We start from the raw sequence: 27,099 nt of genomic DNA, 5'->3' as shown, positions 1-27,099 counted from the left end.
ATTTGATAGCCATCTCAAACATGGAGCGAGGATCAGATTCACCGATCCACTTGCCGTGCTTTCCCCTCCTCTCTGAGGGTGTCGTAAGGGGAGATCTGTAACAACACAGAATGGGAACGAGCACAGATGGTATGGACGAACCTTTACCAGACCCGGCAAACACAGCAAACCTGCTCTCCACTCCATGTTTCTATGTGTGTGTTCAGTAACACGCTTGTCCTGTGCACGGCAGCAGATAAACATCAGCCAAGGGAGTCCTTTCTCCCCTGACAGCCACAACACACCACATAGCAGCCCGTTCACAACATTCCCCATACTTCCTTGTTTACACGCTACCATCGAGTAGGATGAGGTCTGACCCAGGGAAAAACCCCTGAGTCACGGCATCATGAGGGTTAGGGGACAAACTGCAGCTTCAGCCAAATGTTGTTATTTTAAAGGGAAAGGCAATAGACTGGAGCTTGCCCTAACCCCACGATACAAATATTTCCACAATGAGAGGGTCGCTTATGTGTAAGCGGACCCCAGGAAGAGCTGTCAATAGCCCCCTTTATGAGGAACGGAGGGGGGAATTAGGCCGTCAATGGAGGGCACTAAGCCCCGTATGCCCTGTGTCCAGGCTCAGGCGTGGCGCTGTTTGTTTTGATGGCAGCACGAGACTGGTGTGACTGCGGGCCTTGTTTACCTTAGATTTGTGTCAGGCCCAGGAGAGTGGCTCCTCTCTCTCGCCGTCTCTCTCTCTGCAGGAGAAACGGTGCTTAGCTTGCATCAGAGGCACGGGCACATGCTCGCTGTGTTCCAAGCAGTGGAAGCCCCTTCTCGTTACACCTCATGCAGTTTTTATCTGACAAGTCTTACAGGATTGGGTTACCGGACTGTTAGTACTGTGATATACTCGTCAGTGAGATGCAATGAGACAGGAAAAGGCTATGAATTACATTTGTGAACGGAACCAGATGATGTGTCGCCATGATGGTAAATCACTTCATTCAGCAGCTATACAGCAATCCTAAATGAAAAGAAACCCATTGCACATTTTTCCAAATCTTGTTTTTATTGAACAAGCAAAGCAGTATATTTACAGCGTACACACGCGTATGAGTGTTGACCTTGAGCTTCCCCACGAAGCCCCTCTAGTGTACTTGACGGCAACATCTTTGGGATGACAAGCAGGAGAAGGAGACAATACTTGAGCCCTGATTAGCAGTATCCATCTCCTCTGACTCCTTTATTTAGTCAGGACTGATCGGTTGTAGGATCATTTTATACATTTTTCCAGAGTACCATTCACTACAATTACTCATGTGAACAGAGATGGCAGCAGACTGCAAACTCTTTTGAATTCTCTGCGTGATATTGGTGGGTCTGTTTGAATACGACTCCATTCTTCTCACTGACGTATTGTTTAGCAAGTGACTCAATCTGAATACACGTTTCAGAACTAGAGATCTGGTCCTTTGTGATCAGCAAAGGGCCAATATTAAAGAATGTTTTGTTTCCGATTGATCATCAGTCAATTAACTTCTCCATAGCCAGTCGTTGAGACACGCTATGACAGGTTTACAACACTGACTCAGGTTCGGTTACAGTATTAAATCTTAGTTACTGATTAATGGCATCATGCTCTTTCAATAGCTTTCCCCCTTCCAGTCCAGCACTATAAACGTGCTGATAATACACTCTAACATAGAGCATAGGAGACGTCACATTGATAAGAGTGGGTCCGTTCACTGTGGGTCCAAAGAGTTCTTCAGAATACAAAAATCCCCATCAAATCGGTAAGATTATTTGCAATCAAAATGTTTTGTCCATTAATAGTCATGCTGATAGCAGATTGGTGCCAGGAAAACAATGGATTAGCAATTAGCAAATCAACAGTGGAAGCCCTTTAGTGTAGACTTGTTTCTTCTTTTGATCAACTCTTATCAAGCTTATTCAGACTCAGTTCCATAGCCCCTTCCATGGCTAAATAATAATGGCCTCCATGTCTAGCAATATTCAAGTGCACTTCTAGTGAAGAGGGATGGGAGGAGGGTCGATGTGAGAGATAACAGTCCTGTCAGAATCAGCCGATCCAGGGCCTGGTTTCATTCTTAAGAAGATGCAAAAAGCAACCAATCATACCAAAGTAAAAAAAAAAATGTTATGAAAAAGATGGTGAAAAAAGTTACACAAAGCAGTCACTTACTTTCGAGTAGAAAATTATTAATTCCCCGGAATCTAAATGATAAAATGTCTCTCCTCTGAGACAATCATTTGCAACTCTCTCATTATAAAAATGACAGAAAACCCCAAAGAGGTTTAAAAATTGATGAAAAAGGTATGAAAAACATACAAATTCCAAGAGAAAAAAATAATTCTACAAAGATTAGACGCTCCCTTTCGCAGGTCGGTCCTAACCTGTAGTGATTAAGAATGAGGATCTACAAATATGTAAAAGTAAATATCAAAGAACACGAGTATGGTAATACAGGCATGAGTCACTTTGGCTGATTTCAAGTCTCTGGAGAACAGAATGAGAGCAATCGTCTGCAGTGAGCAGACCCATGATGGTGACCACTAGTAGCGGGCAGATGGACAGTGGTGCAGTGGTGCTTGGAAGGGTCGGGGAGGGGTGGGGGGGGTACAGAGGATCAGGAGGGCAGCCTGGTGGGGGGGGGGGGGGCAGGTCCTCCTGCCGGGTCACCATCGCTAGGAGGTCTGCAGCAGGCGTCTATAGTGGGGCATGACCTCGTGCTCGGGGAGGTGCAGGTTGAACTCCAGCGCCACCAGGACGGGAAACTCGAACGCTATCAGCTCGCGACGGTTCACACGGAACCTCTCCTCCAGTTTCTGGAAAAAAAGGACGGAAACATGAGTCGAGGCCTGAGTCAGACTGGACCCGAGGCCCAAACGAGTGACCCACGCTGAGCCCAAACATCACCAACAGACCGCTCCGCAGCAGCTTTTGTGCCGTCTCGCAGCTACTGGAGCCGGCGGCGGGCGAGGACACTTACGTCGATGAGCAGCTTCACCTCGTGCTTCTTCAGGTCTCCTCCTATCTTGGCTGCCAGGAGGACACAGGCACCGGCACACAGCTTGCGGTTCTGCTTGTTGAGTTTGCCCTGGAGCACCAGCTTCTCAAAGTAGACAAAGGCCATGGCCACGGTGGGCTCCTCATAGCCGCACTCCTCCTGGGCCAGCTTCTTGATCTCCCTTTTCAGACTGTAAGGGGTGGAGGGACACGGTTGGAGAGAGAGGTCAGACACTCATAAAAGGGTTTGTTGTGAACTACTGCGGGGCAGTTTCATTTCACAGTGGCTGTGCTGTGGAGACGAGTGGACATGCCCAACCTCCGTATTTTGCTGAGCGTCAGCCGGATGTGGGGGAACTTCTCCTTGAAGGTTTCGTTCATGTCCTTCTTGAGGTCAGACGGCTTGACGTACTCGATGACAGTGGTCTGGGAGAGAGAGAGGTGACAGTATGGGTGTCGGACAGAAAGAGCGGGAGCCAGAGAGAGAGAGCAAGAGAGAGAGAGAGAGAGCGAGAGAGAGAGAGAGAGCGAGAGAGCGAGAGAGCGAGAGAGCGAGAGAGCGAGAGAGCGAGAGAGAGAGAGAGAGAGAGAGAGAGAGAGAGAGAGAGAGAGAGAGAGAGAGAGAGAGAGAGAGAGAGAGAGAAAGAAGGGCATCAGCCTCACAGGGCTATGTGACCCGATCGTCAGCCACAGTGTAGGGTTCCACTGCCCCGCTCTGTGTGATACGGTGTCCGTGCCGCACGGCACGGGTAGACAGGTGACAGTGGCCAGCACACGTGCATCAAGGACACCACCCCACTCACAGCATTCACCAATGAACAAAGTCTCAACATTCCTAAAGCAGCAGCACAAAGCAGCTAGGACTTGGCCTCACATGACTGTCAATGTCAGGTATTTGCGTACACCACAAAAAAGCTGGACGATTTATTTTTTATAAAATGTTGACAGAGATACTACTAGAATCCTCTCTTTCCTGCCTCGATCCTTCTATAAATAACTCTTCAAAAGCTTTTCAGTTTGTCTGACGTGTCTCCTACGCACATAGAAATAACCTACTGTAGAGGGAGCTGAATGGAATTTCATTCATAGAGATTTCCCTGGGTTATTGACTCGTGGTCCTGGAAGATGAGAGTTCACTGTCAGCTCACGGCTGTGGACACGGGGTGAAATGTTGAGAATTGACTGGGGACATTCCTAAAGGTAAACACAATGGCTATTGTTGTGAGAGGCTGGGCTTCACAGCGGGAGGAAGAGGAGGGAAAAACACTGTCTGGCCTTGACCGAATATTTGAACAATTATGAGGCTGTGTACTCTGCTAGTAACAACAGAGCTAAATGAAGAATGACGTGGGAGTCATGGTTTCTCTCCCAGTTTGGGGAGTAACACAGTAAAACAAGCGTTGGTTTCCCGCACATGCCAGAGATTAGAGCTGTGGCAACAGCAGAAGAGAAAGACAACATGTACTATTATGATGAAGTGACTGTCCTAACAAGAAGCCGGCCAGAGAGACAGTGAGGGCATTCACACAGACTCCACAGCGAGTAGGAGCAGAGCTTTGGGCCACTGACCTTGCTGATTAGTATGGCTTGACAGATCCCTCTGGATTTCGTCCAACACACTTCATACAGTTCGGACCAAATAATGTGTAAAAAGTAGAAGAGCTCCTATCTCAGTTGGAGGTCATTAAAAAAAAAAATTGTAACTTTTTTCACATGCCCAATTAGATGTTGTTGACTGGTGAGAAAAGAGACTTCCTCGACAGCGGGAAAATCATTTTCTTCAGAGGTTCTCAAACAGACCACGGCAGAGCAAAGCATGTCGGGACAGTTTGGATGGATGTGGGACTGATGTTTCCTCACCATGTAAGAGGGGAAGATCAGCACTCGTTTATGTTTGCCGCACGGCCACTGCGGGTCATCCAGCAGATTGGGGTCGTACTCCCTCGAGTCCCCGACATCATTCCCTGCAAGGGATGACAACAACAAACTCAGAGGAAACAACTATAGCCCAGGCACCTTTTACCCCACGTGCCCAGTTGCCATCTAACTCGCATTGCATATTCAAACCAATGCAACTGACCGGTGTCGATGCTGCTCTGGTTGCTGTTGGCCCGGCCGAGGCTGAGGCTGCGATGGCTGGCGTTGCGGGACTGAGAGAAGGAGGAGGTGGAGTCGATGGTGTTACGACGGCCACCCAGGGCGTTGGTGGGATACAGGAACTGCGTGTAGGACACGGTCTGCGGACACACGAGCAGACTGTCGATGGGGGAGCACGGGGGAACGTGCCGTTCCGGGCTCCGCCGCCGCCTCGCGCGACCTTCTCACCTTTCCGTCGGCGCCCAGCTCCACGCCCTCCAGGCCGATCACCATCTCCTTGGCGCTGACCCCGCCCGAGGGGTGACGCTGGCGCCCGCTTTCCAGTTTCACATCCCTGCGGAGGTGGCAAACCTTTAGATTCCCCCCCGATCCAGAGAGAGGTGCAGTGGGCTGCCGCCACTGCCAGTCCCCCCCCACCCCCCCACCCCTAACACAATACTGCCTACAGCTCTCACCTCCACCTCTCTCACTCTACTCTGAACGGGAGCCATCATGATCTGCTCTCCTCAGTTAGATGCTGGGGTTACCTGTCTCTGCATGTGGCTGCTGGGAGCCTTGTGACAGGGAGCCAGTCAAACCCACCCCTGGGTGGTGACAGGGAGAGTGTGGGGTCGTCCAGACTGGAGCTCGGTCTGACTTCTGAACACGTTTCATCACCTCCACTCAAAATGTCACACCCCAGTGGGAGGTTTCCAGAAGGGACGTATATGCTTCCCTGAGATAGGTAACACAGGGCTTCCTGTACAGCCAGTATCTGTGTCAGTGGAGCAGACAAGCTTCCCAGGATAACTCATCTGATGGGGAACCACATCCCGGCTCCAGGATTACTGAGGAGCCCTTACCTGACTCCAAACTGCACAAGCTCTGAATCTGAGCTCGACCTCATGCTAATAAAACCATTTCATGGATTGAAATGTCAAAGTCTGGCCCTAATGTGACTGTTGGGTGATGTAATATCAGTTTCCTGTCACTCACACCTCTGGCAGACTGACTGCAAATGACACAGATGGTTATATACGTTTCTAGGATGAGGTTGTGATGAACACAGCATTATCTGCTAGTCTGGCACATCAGAGCATTTTGTTGACAGATGCATCAAACCCAGAGAGAGAGAGATCCCCAGGCAAGACGACTAAAGGGAGAGGGAGACAAGAAAGGAAGGTAAACAAGAACGTTTTCCGGAAGCGAGCTAGTTCTTAAGCAAGACAAAAAAATTGAAAGGTTTTAGTCTGTCAAATGACTAAAAGAAAAAGGAAGGAAGTCACAGAAACAAGACCCAGAAATGTGTCTTTGTTACGAAAGTATCCATTGCAAGGAGCATGCAGGGATAATGTAGCAGCAAACCCCCATCAACTGTGTTGGTAATGACAACATTCCAGCAAATGCACTTGAAAGTAGGCTTGTTGTGTCTTCAAAAGGTTCTGAGGGAAGCTAAGATATATAAATAAATAAAAAAGGTGCAACAAGACAAGATTTAAAAAGGAATCTGTAACAGGATTGCTTTTTAGGCATTTAAGAGACTTTGGTGCATTAATGCCCCAGAGTTCTGAACTACATTACAATATGATTGGATTTCCCAGTTATTTTTTACCCCATTCATTAAATCAATGCATGGAACTGGGGCAAGAATTAGTCCAAATGAGGCTGGAGAGTGGACCTAGTGTATGAGATGACAGGAAAGCAGCTGTAGGGTTATCTAATATTATGTTGCTGTTTTTGGTCCACAGAGCTCATTCTTGGTCTGCTGTCCAATAAGCAATGGGATTCAATCCCCTACTTTCGGTCAATAAACGCTTCATTTTGCAGCGCAAACACTTGGCTTGGCCAATCGGCCAACTGTCAATTAGAAGCAGCAGACGGTACTGGATGGTACCTCTGGGGGTTCATTAATCCATAACCTCCGTTTTTCTATGGCAGGTTTTGGGAGATTGTGCAAATGAAATGAGTCTGTCCCTGGTATGCCTTAGAGCGCTGCTTCCCATCTTTGGGTTACTGTAAAACAAGATGTTTCATGGGAGGGAAAGCTTCACAACCGAGGTCTGAGAAGCCAACTGGAAGTTTCCCTTGTGGGCAGGCAGATTGTGTCAGACACGGGCCATGCTCACAGCTATCAGGGCTTCCAGAATTTGAGCCTTGTGTTGCAACGAGAAAGAAAACAACCTTTACCTAATCATCTACCAGTGCCTTTTCAAGTGCCAGCTAAGAAATATAATCTTTTACCTCAGTGAAAGGATAAACAAATGAGTTACCAACAAACTGTAATGCGTGTACACCCAAAAAACTAACTGCATTGATTCATCTTGGGGGTCTGGTTCTAGAAAGGTTGTAGAACGCATGCCAGTTTCAGAAAGCTCATGCATAGCAGAGGGTAGATGCTATAGAACTTAGCAGGGCAGCAAGGGCCTCAGGAAAGGTGCGGCCTAAATGATGACGAAAAAGACGGTGGCAGTTGCAACGGGCAAGAATGGGTTTGTACTACCAGACAAAATGTAATGACAAACTTGGGGAACCTCTCAGAACACAAGCCGTGTGGTTATCATAGCCTATGTACTATTACTGGATTAATGTTGACAATTCTTTGGGTTTGTAAAAATGCATCCACCAAAACCAACCCCACGTATCACCATAGGGGCGAACATCCACAGAAACAGAGGGATGAGAGCACAAAGGGGAAAGAGGGAGCAGAGGTTGGAAAAAGGTTGGCATGCTGGAGATTTAGAATACATACCCTGCTTGGCTACAATCTCGATAGGGCAGGACAGAAAAAACACTATAGAAGGATCTTCTGCCACTGATAAGGACTATCCTAAAAAACAAAAATGGTAAATAAGCTAATTAAAAACCCTACGTCAAAACGTCTACAGATTAAGATGGGAAAGGGTGAGCAGTAAACAATTGAGGAATGAAAAAATACAATGTAAAGTTTTTGTGTTTGTGTGTTTTGTGACGAAGTAGGAATATGCAGCAGTTGTGGTATATACTGTAGTCAGTGGTTTTGGGCATATATGATGCATTTTTGTTAGAAGACTAGAATACTAAGGTTAAAAATCCCAGACAAAACACTTCATCGAATATGTAAACATTGCATTTACTCAGTTTACATCTGCAACCAGATAAGAGGTGGTTTATCTCAAATGGCCAAGCCGACACAACAAAGCAGCAAAATAACACCTCGGTTACTGGAAGTACTAGGAATGACTTTAGCAGCATGTCAATGGGCAATTGCTAAATAGAGCAAACAAATTTAACTCTAATTCACACCACCTGGGCCGTGATACAGAATGCAAGGCAATTCACCGATAAAAAGTCTGAGACATTTTTAACTAACCAATGGCAATGCATGTATGCTATGAAAGAAGCCAATATCCTAATGACATCCAAACATCGCAGTCTCCTTCACTCTTTTACTCCAAGGCCTCTTCGCTCCTCACTCACACATACGACTGTCAAGACCAACATTTCAATTTACAACATTCTGTCCGATATGCTCGAGGGGAACACACAGCTGCCAATTGAAATGTCATTCAGGTCCCGGGTATAATTTTAAATCTAGAAAAGAAAACGTAGACAAGACTGTCTGGGAAGCTGTCGCAGTCTACATGTGTTTCATCAGACCTCCACATCAACCCTCTCAACACCAGTGTGCCCAAATGTGAGTGTTTAGGGGATTTCATAGTGAGCCTTCATGCATGAAGTGACAGCGTGTACAAATGTTGTGTGGCACATCCTGTGATTTTAGTGGTGTGGTCCTAGATTTATATCTACTTCGTGGGTCATTCAAAATCATTCATCTGTTAGCATTTGAGAACATTGTTGTGGGAATGACCAGGGGCAACAGTGAGCAAACAGTCTCTCTCAATCCATCCCAACAGCTGTACTGTAAATCACCTAGGAGATTGAATGGACCGAGAGTACTGAATTGTAATCTGAGAGAAACTGGTCGCTCACTGGGGGCCTGCTGACATTTTCAATCAGAGGGTTTCATTCAGTTAGTAGTGGGGTAGTTTCCTCTTTTATACCTTCCATTGCGCATATCATGTTGCCTCATGTTCTTAATAAAGTGAACCTTCTTGAAGCTCTTTGGTCGCGGTGAACCTGACAGGGTTCTGCATCTACAGGGGAGAGAGAACATTCACAACAGGTCCAACTCAGATATGACTGGCATCTCCAAACAGAGAGGTTGTGTCAGGCAGAGTGCTCCAGTGGAGGGGGAGGGGACGGAGGGAGGGAGGGTACCTGCGTAGAGGAGCGTTCTCTTCGATGTCTTCCAGAGTCTCCAGGGACGACCGCTGGGAGACGAGCCTGCGTCTGTGGGGGGGGACAGAGGGACACTGGTGAGGAACAAAAGGCCAGATGAAGGACGCTGATAGGCCCTGCTCTGGCACTGAACATGCCCCCTGTAAAGGAGGGGTGTTCTAAAGTGTTTTCACAGGCACCAAATAAGATCATTCTTATCTTGATCGCTTGGTGATGATAAAGCAACGGTGATCCTGATAACACAACACAAAAAGATTGAGATGTCGTGTTCAATTAAACCAGGAACAATGAGCATAGATGTCCCAATTTCCCAGAGATCTACTACAGAACAATATTTTGGATGACATTTACTCACTGTACAGCAAATCCTACATGCATTCTTTTAACCAATGTATAATTATAGCAGCCTAAGTAATAATCTACGGTATTAGGGTGCAGTGGGCATTTCACCAAATCCCCAATGACCTCTTTTTTGTTGTTGTTTTTTACACACTACACATCCATAATCATCCATATACATACCTTAAATCATCAACTTTGTACTTTTGCATAACAGTCACAGGTGGAAAACATCCTCTACCTGTTGTAAATCATTAAGGAGTTCATACAGCCGTATTCATCCCTGCCGATTTGCCAAATATTTCTGGATGTGGAGAATGAGTATCCTGACCCTCAGTACCTGCTCTGTGGACCAGTGAGGACAGGCCTGCTGCTCTGGCAGTGCGCTCTCTGGCTCCTCCTCTGGGCTTACATCACTCAGTCTAACAGTAGGAATAATCACACAGGTAAGTGATGGCTGCTATGGCCAACGACCACCACCCCTGTGTACTGACCCACCTTTTATATAGGATCATGGAGAACATTCCAGAATCAGAAACGGCTGTCTGGTAAGTAAGAGGATAAGGTGCTGGCTTTGAGAGAGCCTCATGTAACAATCTTTCACCACAATCCAGTCTTTCTTTTTTCCGCACTTCTTACAAACCAGCAAATTCTATTAGCCTACCGCTATAAATCAGCTGGCGGTTGAAGAAACAGGCCTTTGTTTGAAATTCAGTGTGAACGGAGCTGTTCTAAAATTAGGACTAGTCGCAATCTTGCTTAAGATGCAATGCAACAAGATATTCCTCCGCATCATCAGCACCTAACCATAGAGGAGCAGGCCTGACAAACAGAAGAGGTCTGTGATAGACATTAAACATCTATTGGGTTCCAGGGCTCAGGCACACACCTGTTGGTATTTAGCACGTAAAGACAAATATGTCAAAAACAGGACGCATGCACCATCTTGCTTAAACTCCCGGTCTCTCGTCACCCCTTCCTGGATTGGCCAAACTCTTGGGTGTGGCATAAACTTGGCCGACCGACACCTGACTGAACTTGTCTCCTCTTTCTTGACCAGTCCAGCGAGAGGGGGGGGGCAGGGGAGGGGGGAGTCAGCTGGCTGGTTAATCAACAACAACGCAGCAGAGCTGATTGGGGAAAGACGAGTCGTGTCCTTGAGAAACTCCCAGGAGCGAAGCCACTCAGGCTGATGAGGTCATGTTTACACAGGAGCCCAGCTGAGCGAGCGGAGCAGCCTTAACTGGCCAGTAATGGAACGTTATGCGCCCAGATGGGAGAGTTATTGGAGGAGATACACAAACAGATGAGCCTCGACAAACAGGGCCAGTCGACGGGGAGGTGGAAGAGGAATGGGAGGCTTATTGTCCTCTGCTCCAACCTCTGGCTGGAGGTCAGACAGATCTGACCACATGACGTCAACACAGCCAGTGCCTTCCGGCTGTGGGAGTCTCTGAGTGATGGCGGAATGGACAACAGTTGGATCTACTGTAGATAGGCTAGGGGGATGGGCTGTTGCTTGTATGCGATGGGCTGCACTTCACGCTTTAGTTGGATAACATAACAGATTCATAGCCCTCTGAAATGTGAAACTGAACCGTTTGGAAAGGTTGAAGTTCTCGGGGGTTAAAAACAAAAGTTGCCATGCAAGACATTACCGTGTTTTAGGTGTTGAAAATGATAAAAGACTCAATTGCATGCCTGCGTTCTGAATTTGGGAAGAGTTTGAATGTTGTTTTGTCATGTAATGCTTGGATGACATTCTAAGTCATTGGAAATGACTTATTTTGCACACATCTAGTAATCCTCCGTCAGCTTGGCAGGCACTCCAGATCAAGTTTCCAGTCCAAAAGGCTGCTTGGAGGACTTTGATCCAACCACTCAGGATAAACCAGGGCAGGATGTGGTTTTTGGAAAAGGATGTTTTCCATGGCAGTGTACACTCTGGAAACAATAACACCAGACCAGACCACTCATTCACTTCAGACGTGACTCAGATGCAGGACAGCTATTGATGTTTAACCTTTGCTGTAGTGGTCTGGAATGAACAAGTACTGGTGAGAAACTTCCAGAAGACCCCTAAAATACCTCATCTTATCATGCACGCGTGGATGAAAAAACCTTTTTTTTATTTTTTTTTATGTGATTTTGACGACAACAAAACACAGGCTCTAAAAAGGATACCAAGGTGACCGCCTGCACAGTTGAAAAATTCTCATTTTCTAAAAAGAACGTTCAAAAACGATGCGTATGTAACCTGCTAAACAGGAATTTATACTAAGTAGTTGAAGCGTGCTCCACGGCCTGGAGATTAGACAGATTCACACACACGCCCACTGGCAGCTTGCCACGGACATTGTCTTCTTTACCACTGATGAGGAGTGAGTGGGGAAATAAATCTAATGTTCCAGACTTCTCCTTACAATTACAGGCCAGGACAAGGACATGTAGTTTTGGGGGAGAAAATCCAATCAACATCACCAATTTTCATTGTTTCTGTCCTTTTTCCTTAAGTAACATAGATGGCAGTAGAATAACAATGATGAATTGCTTTAATGTAGACCTTCCAGGGGTGTACAGTGACTCTCCTGGTGACTTGATATAAACCCAACATCTCTAGTCTAAACTCTAGTCCATCCTCAAGCCTAGAAAACAACAACTTCTGCATGCAATTTAGAGAGAGCCTCAGGAGAACCAGCGTGGTGGAACTTGAACTTGAAGCACTGTTCTCTATCTTATCTCCCCTGTCAGACAAGTCTGGTTTTGATTATAGTGGCACGTTCACCAAACCCCTCAGCTGCTGAAAAGCTGTTACAAGTCTGGGCGATTCTGTGAAGACAAGCTAATTGTTCTTACATAATCATGCGATAATGACAACAATTACTTCAGCAAAAAAATTATAAAACCGCAGTCGCAGAAGGATATGATCCAATAACCTAAGACTCCAAATCACAAGTGTAATAGCTTAGGAATATCGAAAGATTGTTTTTTCCAAACAGAAACCTTTAGTAACACCCAATAAAAACCTGTTAACCAACCACTTTTCGTGACCAGAAAGTAGATAGTCCTAACTGATTAGGCTATTAGATTCAAGAAGAAAAAAAACTGCAGCACCTCTGATAAATTATGAATGATGAAGGCTGAGGAGCGGAAAGAACCACCATAAAGCTATCATCTGCTCGCACAGAATCAGGCGAGAGGGGTTTTGTCTGCACATCTGAGGGCTGCAGCTTCCTGACTAGGAGCAGTACAGTAGGACTAGGGAGGGGGAGAGGGCGAGAGAAGTAAGAGAGAGAAACAAATGTGAGTGTCTGGAGCTGACACCACACTGTGCAACTGGATTGCTGACTTTTTAACTAATCGCACGCAGAGGGTCAGAGTGGACAAGAACACCTCCTCCAGCCTTTTCATTAACACCGGGGCCCCCCAAGGGTGCGTGCTGAGCCCCCTGCTCTATACTCTATACACGCATGACTGCCTTGCCTCTTCCCCCTCCAATCTCATTGTCAAATGTGCCGACAACGCCTTGTTGCACAAATAACAAAATACTCCACATCTCTTGACTGTTCCGCCGTTGTTATGTTCTGCTAGGTCGTCCATGTTGTTAAAGCCCTTCACGATGCTGCTAATACTGAATATTGTTATTGTTACTATTAGGTGTATTGATTTTGCTAAGGTTTACACAAGGGTTATTTATGGGAAGTTTATTGGAGGGATATTGCACTTTGTATTACACTTTTATGTCAAACTATGCAGTGTTTGAATGCTCGAAACAGAATTTCATTGTTTTCTATGACAATGACAAATACATATTGAATTGAGCTGGTGAGCGAGAGGAGGGTGTCCCAGAACGCAGAGCTAAGGACTGGGCAGACTCTTAGAAAGCCTGGACATCCTGCCCCCCCTTCTCCAAACCCAGCCTGGGCATCCTGCCCCCCCTTCTCCAAACCCAGCCTGGGCATCCTGCCCCCTCCCTCCCCTCCCAGGCAGGGCCCTCTGACCACACCTCCACCAGCTGCCCTCCCAAAACAGACCAGGCACTGTGGGGACGAGCATCTGAGGAATACGGCCCATCAACAGGTCACTTATTTCTCAACAGATCATAATACAGTGTCTTTGGATGTCCTCCAACCGCATTCCACAACAAGGGTACACTATCACACTTGTGCATTGAGAGTTGACCTAACCAAGTGAGCAGTAAACAAACTAGCTGTTTGCACATCTGAAAGGCCTGTTTAGTTCGCTTTCCCAAACCTGCACGACAGAGTCTGCATCATAGCACTCGCCTGTATGAGTGTCACGAGGCAATTATAGCCAAGGGAAGGGTTTCTTCACTTCTGATACTGGTGTGTGTGACCCTTCACCAAGTGTGGGGTTAGTTCCTGGAGGGGTTTTGAGAAGCACTGAGGCATGGGTGTCACGTAAACGCAGCCAGGAAGTGAACTGAACACTTGGATCTGCTGGCTTCACGTGGAGTCTGGCAGCGACGAGGCACAGCAGAGGGGAGAGGAGAAGGACTAGAGAGGCAAGGGAAAAGCGAACAGAGACAAACAGGCCGTCTGTGGAGTGGATCTGACAGACAGCAGGTAATGACACCGTGAATGGAACGTCTGTCGCTGACAGTTCTCCTCGAGTGAAGCGGGCAGAGCGAGAGAGAAAACAGAGAGAGAGAGAAAACAGAGGGAGAGAGAAAGAGGCAAAGAGAGAGAAAACAGAGGGAGAGAGAAAGAGGCAAGAGAGAGAGAGAGAGAGAGAGAGAGAGAGAGAGAGAGAGAGAGAGAGAGAGAGAGAGAGAGAGAGAGAGAGAGAGAGAGAGAGAGAGAGAGAGAGAGAGAGAGAGAGAGAGCAATACAAGGTCTAGTTCCTCCCGCCCTGCCCTTCTTGGAGAAAGTCAACAAAGAGAAGAAATAAAAGGTAACAACTGTGTTTCCCTACAGTACTTCCCAGCCCAGGACAGTGTAGGGTTACAGGATGTATATCACATATTGTCGCTTATATTGGACTGGGCAGGAACAAGGGCAGGTCTGGAAAGACACCCATGGGAACCTAAACAAACCATAAACCAGAGAGTGTTAAGTAGTGTTCACAACATTAGGAATCCTTCAGTACAGTACTTTCTATGAATTACATAAGTGAGAATCTGGTATAGAGAAAAAAGTTTATCGGATTGGTAGTTACGTAGCAGATTGCCAGACCTTGTAAAGGGCTAGGGCCAGTCATGTCACACATTCATTGATATACTGATGAGGTGTCTCCAGCAACACCAGATTGTTGCTCTCATGTTCTCCAAGACATTTTTAGTGGCTTAAGGGATACAATAAGTGTACACGCATTTCCTTCCACAAATATTGCATTACATGGAGTAGAACTAGTGGAGCTTGTCTGACTTGAAGATTAAGGTATTTTATGAATGTGCTTCTGGTATACCCTTTCAAACTCTCAATGACATGAACAGTCTGTTCCTCCAGGTTGGTAAAAGCATGTAGTATGAGCCGTCTCATCCAGTACTATGCAGTTTACCTGTGAATGTCAGGATTCAACCTAGTTTTGACCCATCAAACTGACATTAATACCGTATACTACTGCCTCGTCATTTCTCATCAACTGTATTTTGACATTAGAAACAACCAACATTGAATACTAAGAGACATAAACATGACTGAGTTTGTTTCTTTGTGTATCATGTCCCTGTTGTGTTGTGTTGCTTCAATGACCAATCATACAGAAAGCGTTATCGATACTGCACTGCTACTTAGATCTAATTCACTGCAATGTTGATATCAATGAAGTACGGTGCAGTAACACTGAGTGTAAAAATTCATGCATGCTCCCCTTATAGGTCAGTCTACTACACCAAGACAGAAGATGTCCTTAAGCACATAGATTACATCAAAACGTTACATTCTGTTACACAGTTACCTTGATCTCTGCAGCTCTATTGCAGTGTTAGCTATCTGTCCGCCCTCCAGGCAGCAGTAGTTTTGGGGGGCTTGCCTGGAGTAGGCGGAGGGTAGTATTCCCTGAGTGTAGGTCTGCAGCCTCCCTCTAGTCGCAACCGGTACCGCTGAGAAAGGCGAGTTGAAGACGGATGGGCTGAAAGCATCGCCCTCCGCCTCTGCGACCTCAGGGGCTGCAGCGGGACCCATCCCAAAACTAGCACGGGCGTTCGCAAGGAGAGCCTGGTTCGCAATAGCGAGCGCCTGAGTGGCCGAGGTCGCTTCTCCAGAGCTAGCTGCGTACATGGTACGCTCTGGTGAAACCAGGCTCTGTCTAGTCCTGGGCTCAATTGAATCATCCTCTTCGTTTTGATTGTCAGCATCGTCTTGCACCGGTCGTCCATCTAAAGAAATGTTACTGAGAAATGAGAGCGCCGCTTGTCTCCTCCGAGGATCAATACGTTTCCGCGTATGTTCGATACTGGAATGCTTTATCTGAAGCGTGGTTGTGGATGTATTGCTGCTCGTGGCAGCCGCCATGGTCCACTTCAGCGTTTAGAATCCGCGATAAGTGGTTTTAGCGAAAATACATTAAAATGTGCAAAGCATGCTTGTTTGGAAAGCAAATGTCAAATGCTTGTCTTTTAAGTGCATGCGTTAAACTGACTAAAAACAGGGAGGTCACGTGTGTGCAGTATTGTGGCAGAGCCAGGGAAAAAAATGAACCAATAGGCTCGCAGGAATACATGTGAAAGAGTGTTTTTCCTTTTCCTCCCAGTCCCTCCCCCCTTCCATCTTTTGGACAGGGTTGTGCCAAGAATTACATAAAAATGCACATTGATCCTGGATCCAAGTTTCGCATTAATTACCGTCACATATTTTACGCCAAAATGAAAGTACCACTTTTTCTTTGTGCTTTCAATAAGTTATTGATAGCTACATAAATGAAAATAACTTGTAGCATTTTCTAAAAACATGTTTTTTTTGTTTTTTTTTTACGAAAGAATGTATTATTTTAAGTATAGATGACGTGGAAGATATAATCAATTATAAGACATTCTGTTCTGGACGTTGACAAAAACAGACAGCTTACAAACTATGCAAGTCAGCATATCTTAAACAATTGCGCCCTCTGTGCTTAACATGGTTGGTATTCATATTTAGTAAGTTCTTCTTCTGTAAGTTCTGACTTACTATGCCATCTAGTGGTTTAAGGTTTTTATCACACCGTATTCATGAGGTTGTACCTAAACTACGAAGGTGAACGACAAGCCGCGTATCTACCACCACCTCAGAGCAATCATTTTCTCAATTCGAAAATCCTAAAATAAAATTGAGTAAAGAATTTAACTGAACAAACCAACCAACCAACCCACACACTGCAACTGAGTCTACCAGGCTAAGGGATACTGCTGGGTGGTGAACATACATATATGTTGTTTGCCCAATCAAATTCAATAGGGTGCAACAATTCAAGTCGCGTCTGTTTCTCTTGACTCACAAACTTAACTCGGATAAAACACAATCTTTCAGGACTAGCAGATTTATGATTACAAGACATGCATTCACCACTGGATGTCCCTGTAGCTCTTCTGATCTTGTATGGCTTGGACACTTTGACAGCAACATGAGCTTGTCAAGCCTCACTGACTACTGTAATAATTGAAAACGTACTGTATCATTGGATTTTTTATTAACTGTCATCTACAGTAAGCAAAGAAAAAAACGGTAGTTATCATGTAATCCTTGAAGAAAATTAAATGTCAATGTTTTATGTTGACCTCAGCAGAAGAGTGCATTGCATACATTGATGCTATGGCCTACACAGCAGTTCTTACAGTAGTTTGTCCCTCTCAACAATAAGGTGCTGGAACAGCAGCTTATTTACCCACAGTTAATCTGATTGGCCCATCAGTAGAGAGAAAGAGAGGAGAGTGAGTGAGTGAGGAGAAAGAGGGAGAGAAAGAGAGAGGGAGAGAGAGAGGGAGAGAAGGAGAGAGAGGGAGAGAAGGAGAGAGGGAGAGAGGGAGAGAAGGAGAGAGAGAGACAGAGAGAGAGAGAGAGTGTGAGAGGGAGGGAGAGAAGGAGAGACAGGCAGACGGCTCAGACTCTCATTCCTCCACCATGAAACAGTGGACTTCCTGTGTTTGTGTCAGGCTTCCTACACATGAAGTGCTTTGGCACCTCATTGTGAAGCGAGATGCACATGACTGCACTATTACTTCACGTAGATTAAGGAAAACATGCCAAGTGTATCATAAATTACCTCAGCTTGCCTGTGAGGTTCAGACAGTAGTTTACAGTAGTGGAAGGCCTATTGCAGAATGGAAGCAGTAATGGTGGCAATAAATTGAAAGGACCACAGATGGATGTCCACAATGCAGGACCAGGGTGACAAATTGCAAATAATGATGATGAGCTGAACAATGATGCAGTACATCAGTTTTGTTCACTGTTATCTTTACGGAGTGAATATATTTTCAAGATAATTAATCACCAGTGTCATAATTGTTCTCCAATACTAAGTCATTGTGTCTCATACTGATCCCAGGGAACTTTGTTACCCATTGCTTTTGAAACACTAGGTAAGAATTTGAGCCAACACAGAGTAAGGCAATTAAAATGCCTGTCAAGCTATTTCAGGGGTGTTATTGTCACTTGCCTTAGTTGGGCTTGCTGGGACTGTGTTTGCCAGTGCCACACACCAGATGAGGAGAAACAGGGAAAAGTCCCTGGTCCACACATACAGTAGCTGTCACCTTCTACAACAATGGACTGGAAAAGCTATAGACAATACTGGAAATGCCTGGGCTGCTTTACCAGAAGTAACAATTCATAAGCATAGTCTTTTTATTCACTTTTTCTGTTTATTTTCAGTCAGCATTTGAGATCTCCCCCTGTTTCCCGAGGGGGATCATATCTATCAAAATTAGCAACAGTGTTCAGATTAAGCCTGTGTTGATGAAGGCTTAAGATAAGAGTGAGCGTGTGAGGAGAGAGCGAGGTGCTCTTGTGCATAGAGCCAGCCTTAATGGGGTTCTTATCAGCAGCATCTAAAGAGCTCCTGAAGTTCAACTCAGTTCAGTGGTGTTATTCTGGACGACACATTAGGCCCTCATCAAGTGCTTGATGGACAGAACCGAGCTCTCTCAGGTCATACATCAAACTATATGATGCTACTTTACTGAATTATAGAGTTTCACCACTTGTTAGCAATTTGAAATTAGAAATGGGAATTAGACCAATTCTAAACGATACAGTGACACACCTATTGACAGTGAATCGCAACCGTCTGGAAGAGTGAACCACATTTCAAAACTCACCGCGTGTTTATAGCACAGAACCAGCAGCTGCCAGTGTCCAAAACAGCCAGCATGTCTGGCTGCGTCGTCCTGGTAGTTCTCTGGTCAAGAGGGGAGGCCAGGAGTGGCTGCGGTTGGCTGTATGGTTTTTGGAGTCATGGTAGGTGGGGGGGAGAGTGGGGTCTGTGGTTTGGGCCTGGGATTGATGACTGTGTTCTAGGTCGCAAGGGAGCCCACCCGCGCGCCACAACCCCCCGAACATCAAACATGCTGTGTTATGGTGATCTATGGAGATGGCCGGGCAGCACTTTCAACTGAGCCAGGCCAGGTCCATCAAAGGATTTATCTCTTCTCAAGATTAAAGGGGGCCAAGGCGTCTGCCAAACAAAGGCTAACTCAGAGGGTCAGAGCAGGCTTCATGGGAGAGATTTACACAGAGTCAGCCCTCAGAAGGTAGACAGTGAAGCCATCCCAGGCCCTGTGACGTCCCACATCTAAACCTGAATGCTAACCAGACCTGCCTCTGCGGGCTGGGAATTTAAACACATGTACGATGTCTAAATTCATACACCACAGGTCATATATAAGAATTAAAGCCAATGACGACCATCATCGTGATCTATTAAGTCGAAAAACAAATGAGAGGAATGGATTTATTTCTTCTCAATGTTCCATATCCTTGTCTGAGTCTGGTGAAATTTGAAAGATATGGAATGAGAAATTGTGAAATGAACATCCCTTTCACGCTACAATTTACAGCAAACCCAAAGTCAGGCTTTTACATGCTAAAGTATTGTCCAGCAAGCTACATCAGCTATAAACACATTAGCAAATACTTTCAGTCAGACTGTGAGGCAGGGTGTAAGTTATTCAACCCTCCTTTATATTTTGGACATATTCTTGGCATCCGTCAAAATTCCTCTGTAATGAGGAAATCAGTATTGGAGAGCCTTTAGACTGGTATTTCCCTCCCCTTAAATAGAATTATGAGGGCTATAGCTTCTCAGTTTTGCCCCTTCTCAACTGAAGAGATTACACTTCCATCGAGATTTGAAGCCGGTCCCTAATTCATATTCCTATTTCACGAAAGAAGGAAAAACGCCTCAGTCTGCACCAAGCGTACCATCAACCCTGGCTATTGCTAACAACAAACGCAAAACACAAATGAACACAGGATCAATCAAACCCAACCGTCACCCCTTTCCTCAGAAAAGAATCAGAGACATTGAAAGCCAATGGGTTCACAATACAATCGGGTCTTCATGTTTCCCCATATTTATTTGTCTTGCGAATGAGATTGCTCCTTTTAAGAGTAGAAACCAGTGCTTGGGATAACATACTTTGCCGTCTAGCTCAGAATGAAAACACTCATTTGTATTCATTTGCAGGGGTGTGGGTGAGGCCGAGGGGGGAGTTGGGGCCGGTGGCTAGATAGGACCAGGCACTGTAACAGGCAGGGAGGGACAATGTGGGATTGCTCAGAGGAACATGGACCCACGAATAGATGAAGGAGGACCCACCCTAGTCAGAACTACTTAGATTATTTTTCACGGGGAATTCAATGTCATTACTTTCCTACTCTGTGATTATATTCGTACCTAAAACATGACTGCAGATAATCTAATGTTGGCCCGAGCTGGAGGATGTGATACGTGACAAGGAGGTACAAGGTTGTGGACAGACGAACGCTTTAAAGGTCTTAAAAGTGTTACTGTACGTGTACATAACTTTTGCATGAGTGTGAGAGATGTGACCTGACCTGACCTCTGCTCCAAGTCATTCACAGGTCCCACACAGACAAATTAGTTACTGGGCTGTAGCTATCAAGCGTTTGAGCAGAAACATTCACCTTACTTTGAATTATGTATTTGGCTCCAGACCGCTGCCTCGGTTTCAGCAATAGGTCGCTTACACATTGCAAGTTAAGCTGCCAGAACCTTATTTCATGCCTCCCCTCTTTATCAACCTTATGACACCTTTGGTGTGTCTGAGCGAAACGGTTTGTACGTGCGGTTGTGCGTGTGTTCCTGTGCATGTACACATACGTATACGTACTTTCTGTCCGTCTATTTATCTGTATGTGTGTTATTCTATTACTCTTTGATTGCACTACGTGTGTTGGGCCCGTGTTCACGTATGTGTTTGTCCATGGTGCGCGGTCCATGTGTGTAGCGCCAAGCAGCGCCCAGAGTAGGAGGGGAGTATTCATCACCATGCACTCAGACTGTACAGGGTCAACAGTGAGCAGGAGACGCTCTCTGTGCCTGGCACCAGCAGGCACTACACACACACACACACACACGCACACGCACGCACACACACACACGCACGCACACGCACGCACACACACACACTCACGCACATGCACACACCCGAGTCAAGGCAGCTTGAGAAACGCCCCACCAGGACAGAATGTACATTAACACGAGAGGTTGTCTCTTTGAGCTGTCTGTGCTACCCTCCTCTTCTCCTCTTCCTTCTTCTTCTCTCCCTTTCTTTCCTCACTCAGGTTTTTCACACTGGAACCCCCCCCCCCAAGAAAAAAACGGTATTTTTAAAACTCACTGGAGACTGTCAGATCCCTCCAATAATCTGCCTTTCCCTTACAATGTTTACAATGATGTCATTGGCATTAAAGAGTGCAATATGACCCCAGAGAAGTGGTAGCACTTAATGCATGACAACACCTCTTCACAGTAGACCTGCCATTGCCACATCATTTGGAAGAAGCCACATCCATCTCCCGCAAGAGACTGCATTTTAGATGTTGGACATTGTCATCTTAATTCAATTACACCGATTATTTTTTCTTTCTCCAAGGTAGTGACATATGTTTTCGGTGTTGCTCTCTCTCTCTCTCTCTCTCTCTCTCTCTCTCTCTCTCTCTCTCTCTCTCTGCCTCTCTCTCTCTCTGCCTCTGCCTCTCTCTCTCTCTCTCTCTCTGCCTCTCTCTCTCTCTCTCTCTCTCTCTCTATCTCTCTCTCTCTGCCTCTCTCTCTCTGCCTCTCTGCCTCTCTCTCTCTCTCTGCCTCTCTGCCTCTCTCTCTCTCTCTCTCTCTCTCTCTCTCTCTCTCTCTCTCTCTGTCATGTGACAATACTATGTAAACACCACCAGTCACCTCTATAGACCCTGTGTGAAAGGTCCTGCATTAACAGTGTTCCCAATGAGGAGCAGATGAGCAGAGCTGTGGTTTGAGGTTTATAACCATGCCTGTGTCTGAGTCAGGTATGCTGTCGGGGGGAGGGCTTTGGAGAATCTACGACAGGTCCAACGACTGTTGGATTACTGTGGGATCTCTCCAGCACCATCATCCCCCAACGTCGAGCCAGAGTAATGTCAAGATATTTTGCTGTGAAGGACCACTGTCCCATCTCAAGATGTTTTACCCAACTTTTGAAACCTCTTTTGCAGACTTCTCAGCTGAAGTAAACAGGGCCCTTCTAGAAGCGGTGTGTTCATTCATTCTGACCACATTGTGTTGTCAGGATTGATCAAAAGTTGCTGCCATTCTTGCCTCACAGGATCTGTCATGGCTCCTGCCTTGTTTTGTTGACAGTATGGCTGGGGGAGAACAGGGAAAACATAACAGGCCGTGGTCAGGCATTCTACACTGCATTAGGTCATGAGAAATGGATCACGTGCTGTTTGAATGATGAAATGACTCGCCAATGGGACCTGAATGGAACACCACTAAATTGGTCACCAGAAGGTCATCAGGATCCACAGAGAGTAGGAATGATGAATACACGAGGCTCCGCATAATTATTACATTTCGTCTTTCTCCTCTCCCCCCTCCTCAGCAGTAAAGAGAATGAGCTTGTCCTTACAGACGGCTTCGGTAGGAAACATGAGCATGTTATTCGTGTGGGAATTTCAAGTGACAGAGAGAGAAAGCAAGAAAAAGTCGGGGGGCTGGAGAACAGAGAGGCCAATGGCCAGACGTTAGAGCTATTTTTATTTTGTAAAAATTCAGAAGTGGTCTCGTTACCCTTGAGGCGGCTCGTGTTTTCCATTTTGCTCAGCGGCTTGGCAGACCTCTGCAATGTCAGTTTCCCATTGAGTCCCCCTCTCTTCTCTCTCTCTCTCTCTCTCTCTCTCTCTCTCTCTCTCTCTCTCTCTCTCTCTCTCCCGTTCCCTCGCCCCCTTCCATCCTCCCCTCTCCCTCCCCCAGCAGGAAAAAGCTTGCAGCCCATCGTGGAGACAGCCTGACTGCGCAGGCGGCCGGCAGATGCACTGGAGATAAGTTTGTGTGTGTAAGCTGGGCCGCGACCCTCGGCGGCAGGACACTGACCAGATCCTGTCAGCGAGAGGGCAAGAGCCGGCCCAGTACCTCCTCTCCAGCCCCTTATCCAGCCCCCCTCCATCTCAAGCCCCATCCTCCTGCCTGTGTGTCTGCCCCGGCTACCTCACCAGCCCAGCGGGGCCCATGGGAGAGCACAGGTCCCCGGAGCCGGGTCCTTCCTCTGGGGGGCCGAGCGGGACAGGCCTCCCCTGCACCTCCTTCTACCACCGCAGAGGCACGTCGTCGCCACCACCAACATGGGTCTGCCCAGCACACAATAAGGCCCCTGGATCACTTCCTGTCTCCTGCAGAGGGGCTAATGGATAGCGGCGTGTGACAGCCTTTGTGACGGTGACGCCAAAGCACTTATGAAAACACCATCCTTCATCCTGCATCGACGCCTTTTGGTTCTTTTGTCCGCGGAGCGCCGCGGAGGAAACGCATCTATGGGAATCATTTGTCACGCGAGAGGACGGCGGAGGGCACCGTCTGGTGGGGCCGTGTCTGGCTGCTGGACCTGCTCTGAGAAACAACATGGAGGTTTTCCTCTTCAGTAGGACGCAATATTTCCTCAGACTTTCAACAGAAACTCAACTAGCCAGCATCTTGTCAGAACAGAAGCAAATTATTGCTAGAGATAATTACCAGAGACAAACCAGAGATGGACTCCAGAGAGGGGGACGACAAGAAGACGATCTGAAGCCAAAAAACTGTATCATGGTAAATGGCCCAACACAAAACAGGAGGCCCCTCTCTTTGGGTGCCCTTCTGTCCTCCTATATCCCAGAGTGCCATGCGATACCAATGACTTCCTGACTCCATCTTAAGTGCTGGACTCTGGAGAGGCTTGGGCAGAGATGAAAGAACATGCAGTTGCTGAAATGCCAGCGGGAAGTATTGAAAATATCTGCCTCTTTGAAGTCAAGCTAATTGAGCTTTCAGTGTCTCCTCGAGAGAGTCTAAGAGAAGGCTTCTCTGGGTTCATGCTCAGAGAACGTGCGCCAGTGAGATCAGAGATCAAATTCATTTAGCATTTAAACAACTATTTGAAACATCAGTTACAGTGAGGGTTTTGTCTCAAAGGTAATGTCTTTGACTTGCATTCCAGTTTTAAATGTCCGTATGTTCAAATTCAATCTGGTCAGATACGCATTTCTTTGAAATGATTTCCTGTTTGGTCATTTGAATGTGTAATACCTGAAACTGCCATCAGGAAATGGAAGGTGACATAAATGTCAGGTGGCTATGGAAACCATTTCATGTTAAATATCAAAAAGTAAATGCACTTCTTTGGACTTTTCCCTAAATACGCAGAGGAAGGTGTCACACACACTCCCTCTCACAAATGTATCGAAGGTGTTCATGATTTCACAATACTGGGAAGAACTGGCTCCTGAATTTGAATTCCCCTTCTGTCCTGAATCATACCCAAGCCTACAGAAGTACAATTCATCTTCCTCGCGCAAACAACTCCCCCTCATAAGGCATTATGAAGCAGAGCCCCTGCTCCTCATGGGAAGTTAAACCTAGTTTGTCATCAGATTCCAGAGGGAGGGAGGAATGGAGACGATGTGAAATAAGCACCAAGGTCTGATCATAAGCAGGATCTGACCCCTCCAGGGGGTCTCACTCTCACTGCTCTTTCAACAACCTTCACTGGCGGAGGCTTCTGGAATCGCCAGTGTTTGTTATCATTGGTCAGCTAGGTGTTCATTGGTCACCTTTAATTGCCAGCAGTTATGAGTCTAAACTGATCATATTCTGTTATATTCTCTGTGACCTCACTGTTAAATCCACAGAGTGCACATCAGTGTGTCAATTTGATACAGGATATCACATGACTGTGATACAACCACTCTCTTCAACCTTGAACAGAACAATGTGGGATGCAGTCAAATCAGGATCAGAGAACTAAAATACAGCATATAAATGTTTCATTTTTCAGAATCACTGGAATAGAAAACCACTTAAGTTAAGAAATGCAAAGCAGGTCAAGAGGTTAAAGTTACAAAAAATGTCCTGGAAGTCTTGTACAGGGCTTATTTTGGGTGAGAATCCATATGCACAACTCAAAATGCACCTGTCATCGTGTTAAAATAAGACGTGACAGGAACGCCGTGGAAGTAGGTGATACAATTCGAAGCATTATAACATGAGAGAGCCGTGACTCGCTTGTGTCACCAGGCAGCAGTGACCTGCTACATGACAGTTGGAGCTGGAGGACGGTGACTCCCAAACACCACGCCACTTCCTGGGAAACAGACACGCCTTGTCATCCCTCCCCCACAACGTGATAAATGAGATTGAACATACTGAGAGCGTTTAACAAGACATCAACTACCCATTGTTTAACTTTTCAAGCACATCCATTTATTCTTTTGTTACCATGTAAAAATAAACATTGAAATTCTAGGCCGGCCGCCATTGCATGCCAGCGATGTACTGTACAGTTCGAATGTAGGCAGACTGAAGGACCTGCAATAACAAACCCAGTCCAAACAGGGAATGCCTGATCTCCCTATCTGTCTGCAGGCTTTTATGCTGCAGTAGCTTGGACAGGTTTCCATGTTCCCAATGCCAAAATGTAGCATTTTTCTATGAGTGAAAATGACTAGAATTTGACAAGATCTATAATAATAGTCTGACCATTATTTTGTTTTCCAACATTCTGCTTTTTTTTTTTGACTTCTCAGTTACAATATTGTGACAAAATGACTCGCAAATCAGTCAGTCAGTGTGCATTCAGTGTGTGTGCGACCGGGTGAGTGTGTTAATTCTGGGTGGAGACAAAAGTTTCACACGTGTGTGTGGACCAGGCTTGAAGGACACCGTGTTCTTCAGAGGACAGTGATGTTCCACAGAATGTGTTCAAGTTGACTTGAGAAGGACGAGAGGCTCTGTAACTAGACACCAGCAGATCTGGGACGAGGAGCCGCACACAGTTCAAAGATCAGAGTTCAGGTCCGTTGTCCGTACTGGATGAGAAGAAGCTATTTGATGTTGCAGCTCTGGAATATGCTCTTCTGGGGATAGCCGTTTTGTTGTCCGGTCATTATTTACGTTTTCCTGCAAGGGGAATATGTATTGTTTTGAACTATTTTGTCTTTGTCATCATAATTAATGAGGGCTTTTACGGGAAAAAAATCTTCATCTCCAACAGAGTTCGAACATTTCAGCTTTAATTAGCATACATCAACGACAATATACTCCGGGGAGTGTCTTGTTTCAATTTACACTCTCCAAACCACGCCTGAACACGATACTGTGCAGGGATTGCAGGGATATTTTCCTGACAATGTCCTTCAACATCAGCAAGCTTACTTAAAACAAAAGAATACGTATTCTGAAATCATGGAATATTTCTTAGATAAACAGATCCAATTTAATGTCATGTTTGTCTCACTGTCAGAGTCTCGTCTCATACTTAGGGGGCAGACGAAAAACATGTTTCTATGGGATGTTCCCAGTCTGTGGCGCTTGCACACTCAGCCATGCTATAGGTGAAGCGTTTTCACACGAGCCTTCGTTGAAGATCCCCTTTGTACAAATGTCTCCACAGTGACCATTTCCAAACGGATACGACTTTCACAGAACATTTCTGGCATGCGTTCACCGCAGTCACCAGCCTTGCGTCTAGCCAGCCAAGCCTTGTTCTCAGATGGGGTTGGAAAGGCAAACACAGGGTGGCTGGTGGAGCGCTGCTTGACACCAGCATCCGGCGACTGGAGCTGGTAAGATATTGTCCTCTAGTGTTTACCTCGCACAGGCCTCTCTTTAATCTCTAATCCTTCTCCTGGGCCTCAGACAACACGGGCTAACGGCTCCATTGTCGGAGCATTCCACGTCATGAGGAACACCTCTGAAGGTGTGTG

At 46.2% G+C, this 27,099-nt stretch overlaps 1 protein-coding gene across 2 annotated transcripts; it reads right to left on the bottom strand.

Moving 5' to 3' along the window:
- Window positions 1-2,645: 2,645 nt before the first annotated feature.
- On the bottom strand, window positions 2,646-16,339 carry cables1 (Cdk5 and Abl enzyme substrate 1). 2 transcript variants are annotated; one of them, XM_084708273.1, is made up of 10 exons: window positions 15,626-16,339; window positions 9,347-9,418; window positions 9,130-9,222; window positions 7,839-7,916; window positions 5,339-5,444; window positions 5,094-5,250; window positions 4,874-4,977; window positions 3,333-3,439; window positions 2,997-3,204; window positions 2,646-2,832 (listed from the first exon to the last, which is right to left on the bottom strand). In XM_084708273.1, exons 1-10 carry the CDS (start codon window positions 16,180-16,182, stop codon window positions 2,692-2,694), a joined length of 1,623 nt encoding a protein of 540 aa, XP_084564399.1. In that variant the 5' UTR covers window positions 16,183-16,339; the 3' UTR covers window positions 2,646-2,691. The 2 variants fall into 2 exon arrangements, with proteins under 2 accessions (XP_084564399.1, XP_084564400.1); XM_084708274.1 differs by lacking the exon at window positions 7,839-7,916.
- Window positions 16,340-27,099: the final 10,760 nt, after the last annotated feature.

The sequence above is a fragment of the Hypomesus nipponensis genome, chromosome 10 (assembly GCF_054491055.1).
Source record: "Hypomesus nipponensis isolate SF chromosome 10, ASM5449105v1, whole genome shotgun sequence".
Taxonomy (NCBI): Eukaryota; Metazoa; Chordata; class Actinopteri; order Osmeriformes; family Osmeridae; genus Hypomesus; species Hypomesus nipponensis.
Note: the sequence above shows the minus strand (reverse complement) of the source record. Positions and strands in the feature narration are given on the sequence as shown.

What these genes read in the sequence shown, in the direction of transcription:
- cables1 (XM_084708273.1), bottom strand. Translation starts at nt 16,182, where the DNA reads ATGGCGGCTGCCACGAGCAGCAATACATCCACAACCACGCTTCAGATA. An exon ending in GAGAACGCTCCTCTACGCAG is followed by an intron (nt 9,223 to 9,346) that starts GTACCCTCCCTC and finishes TCTCCCCTGTAG; the next exon opens with ATGCAGAACCCTGTCAGGTT. An exon ending in AGCTGGGCGCCGACGGAAAG is followed by an intron (nt 5,251 to 5,338) that starts GTGAGAAGGTCG and finishes GTGTGTCCGCAG; the next exon opens with ACCGTGTCCTACACGCAGTT.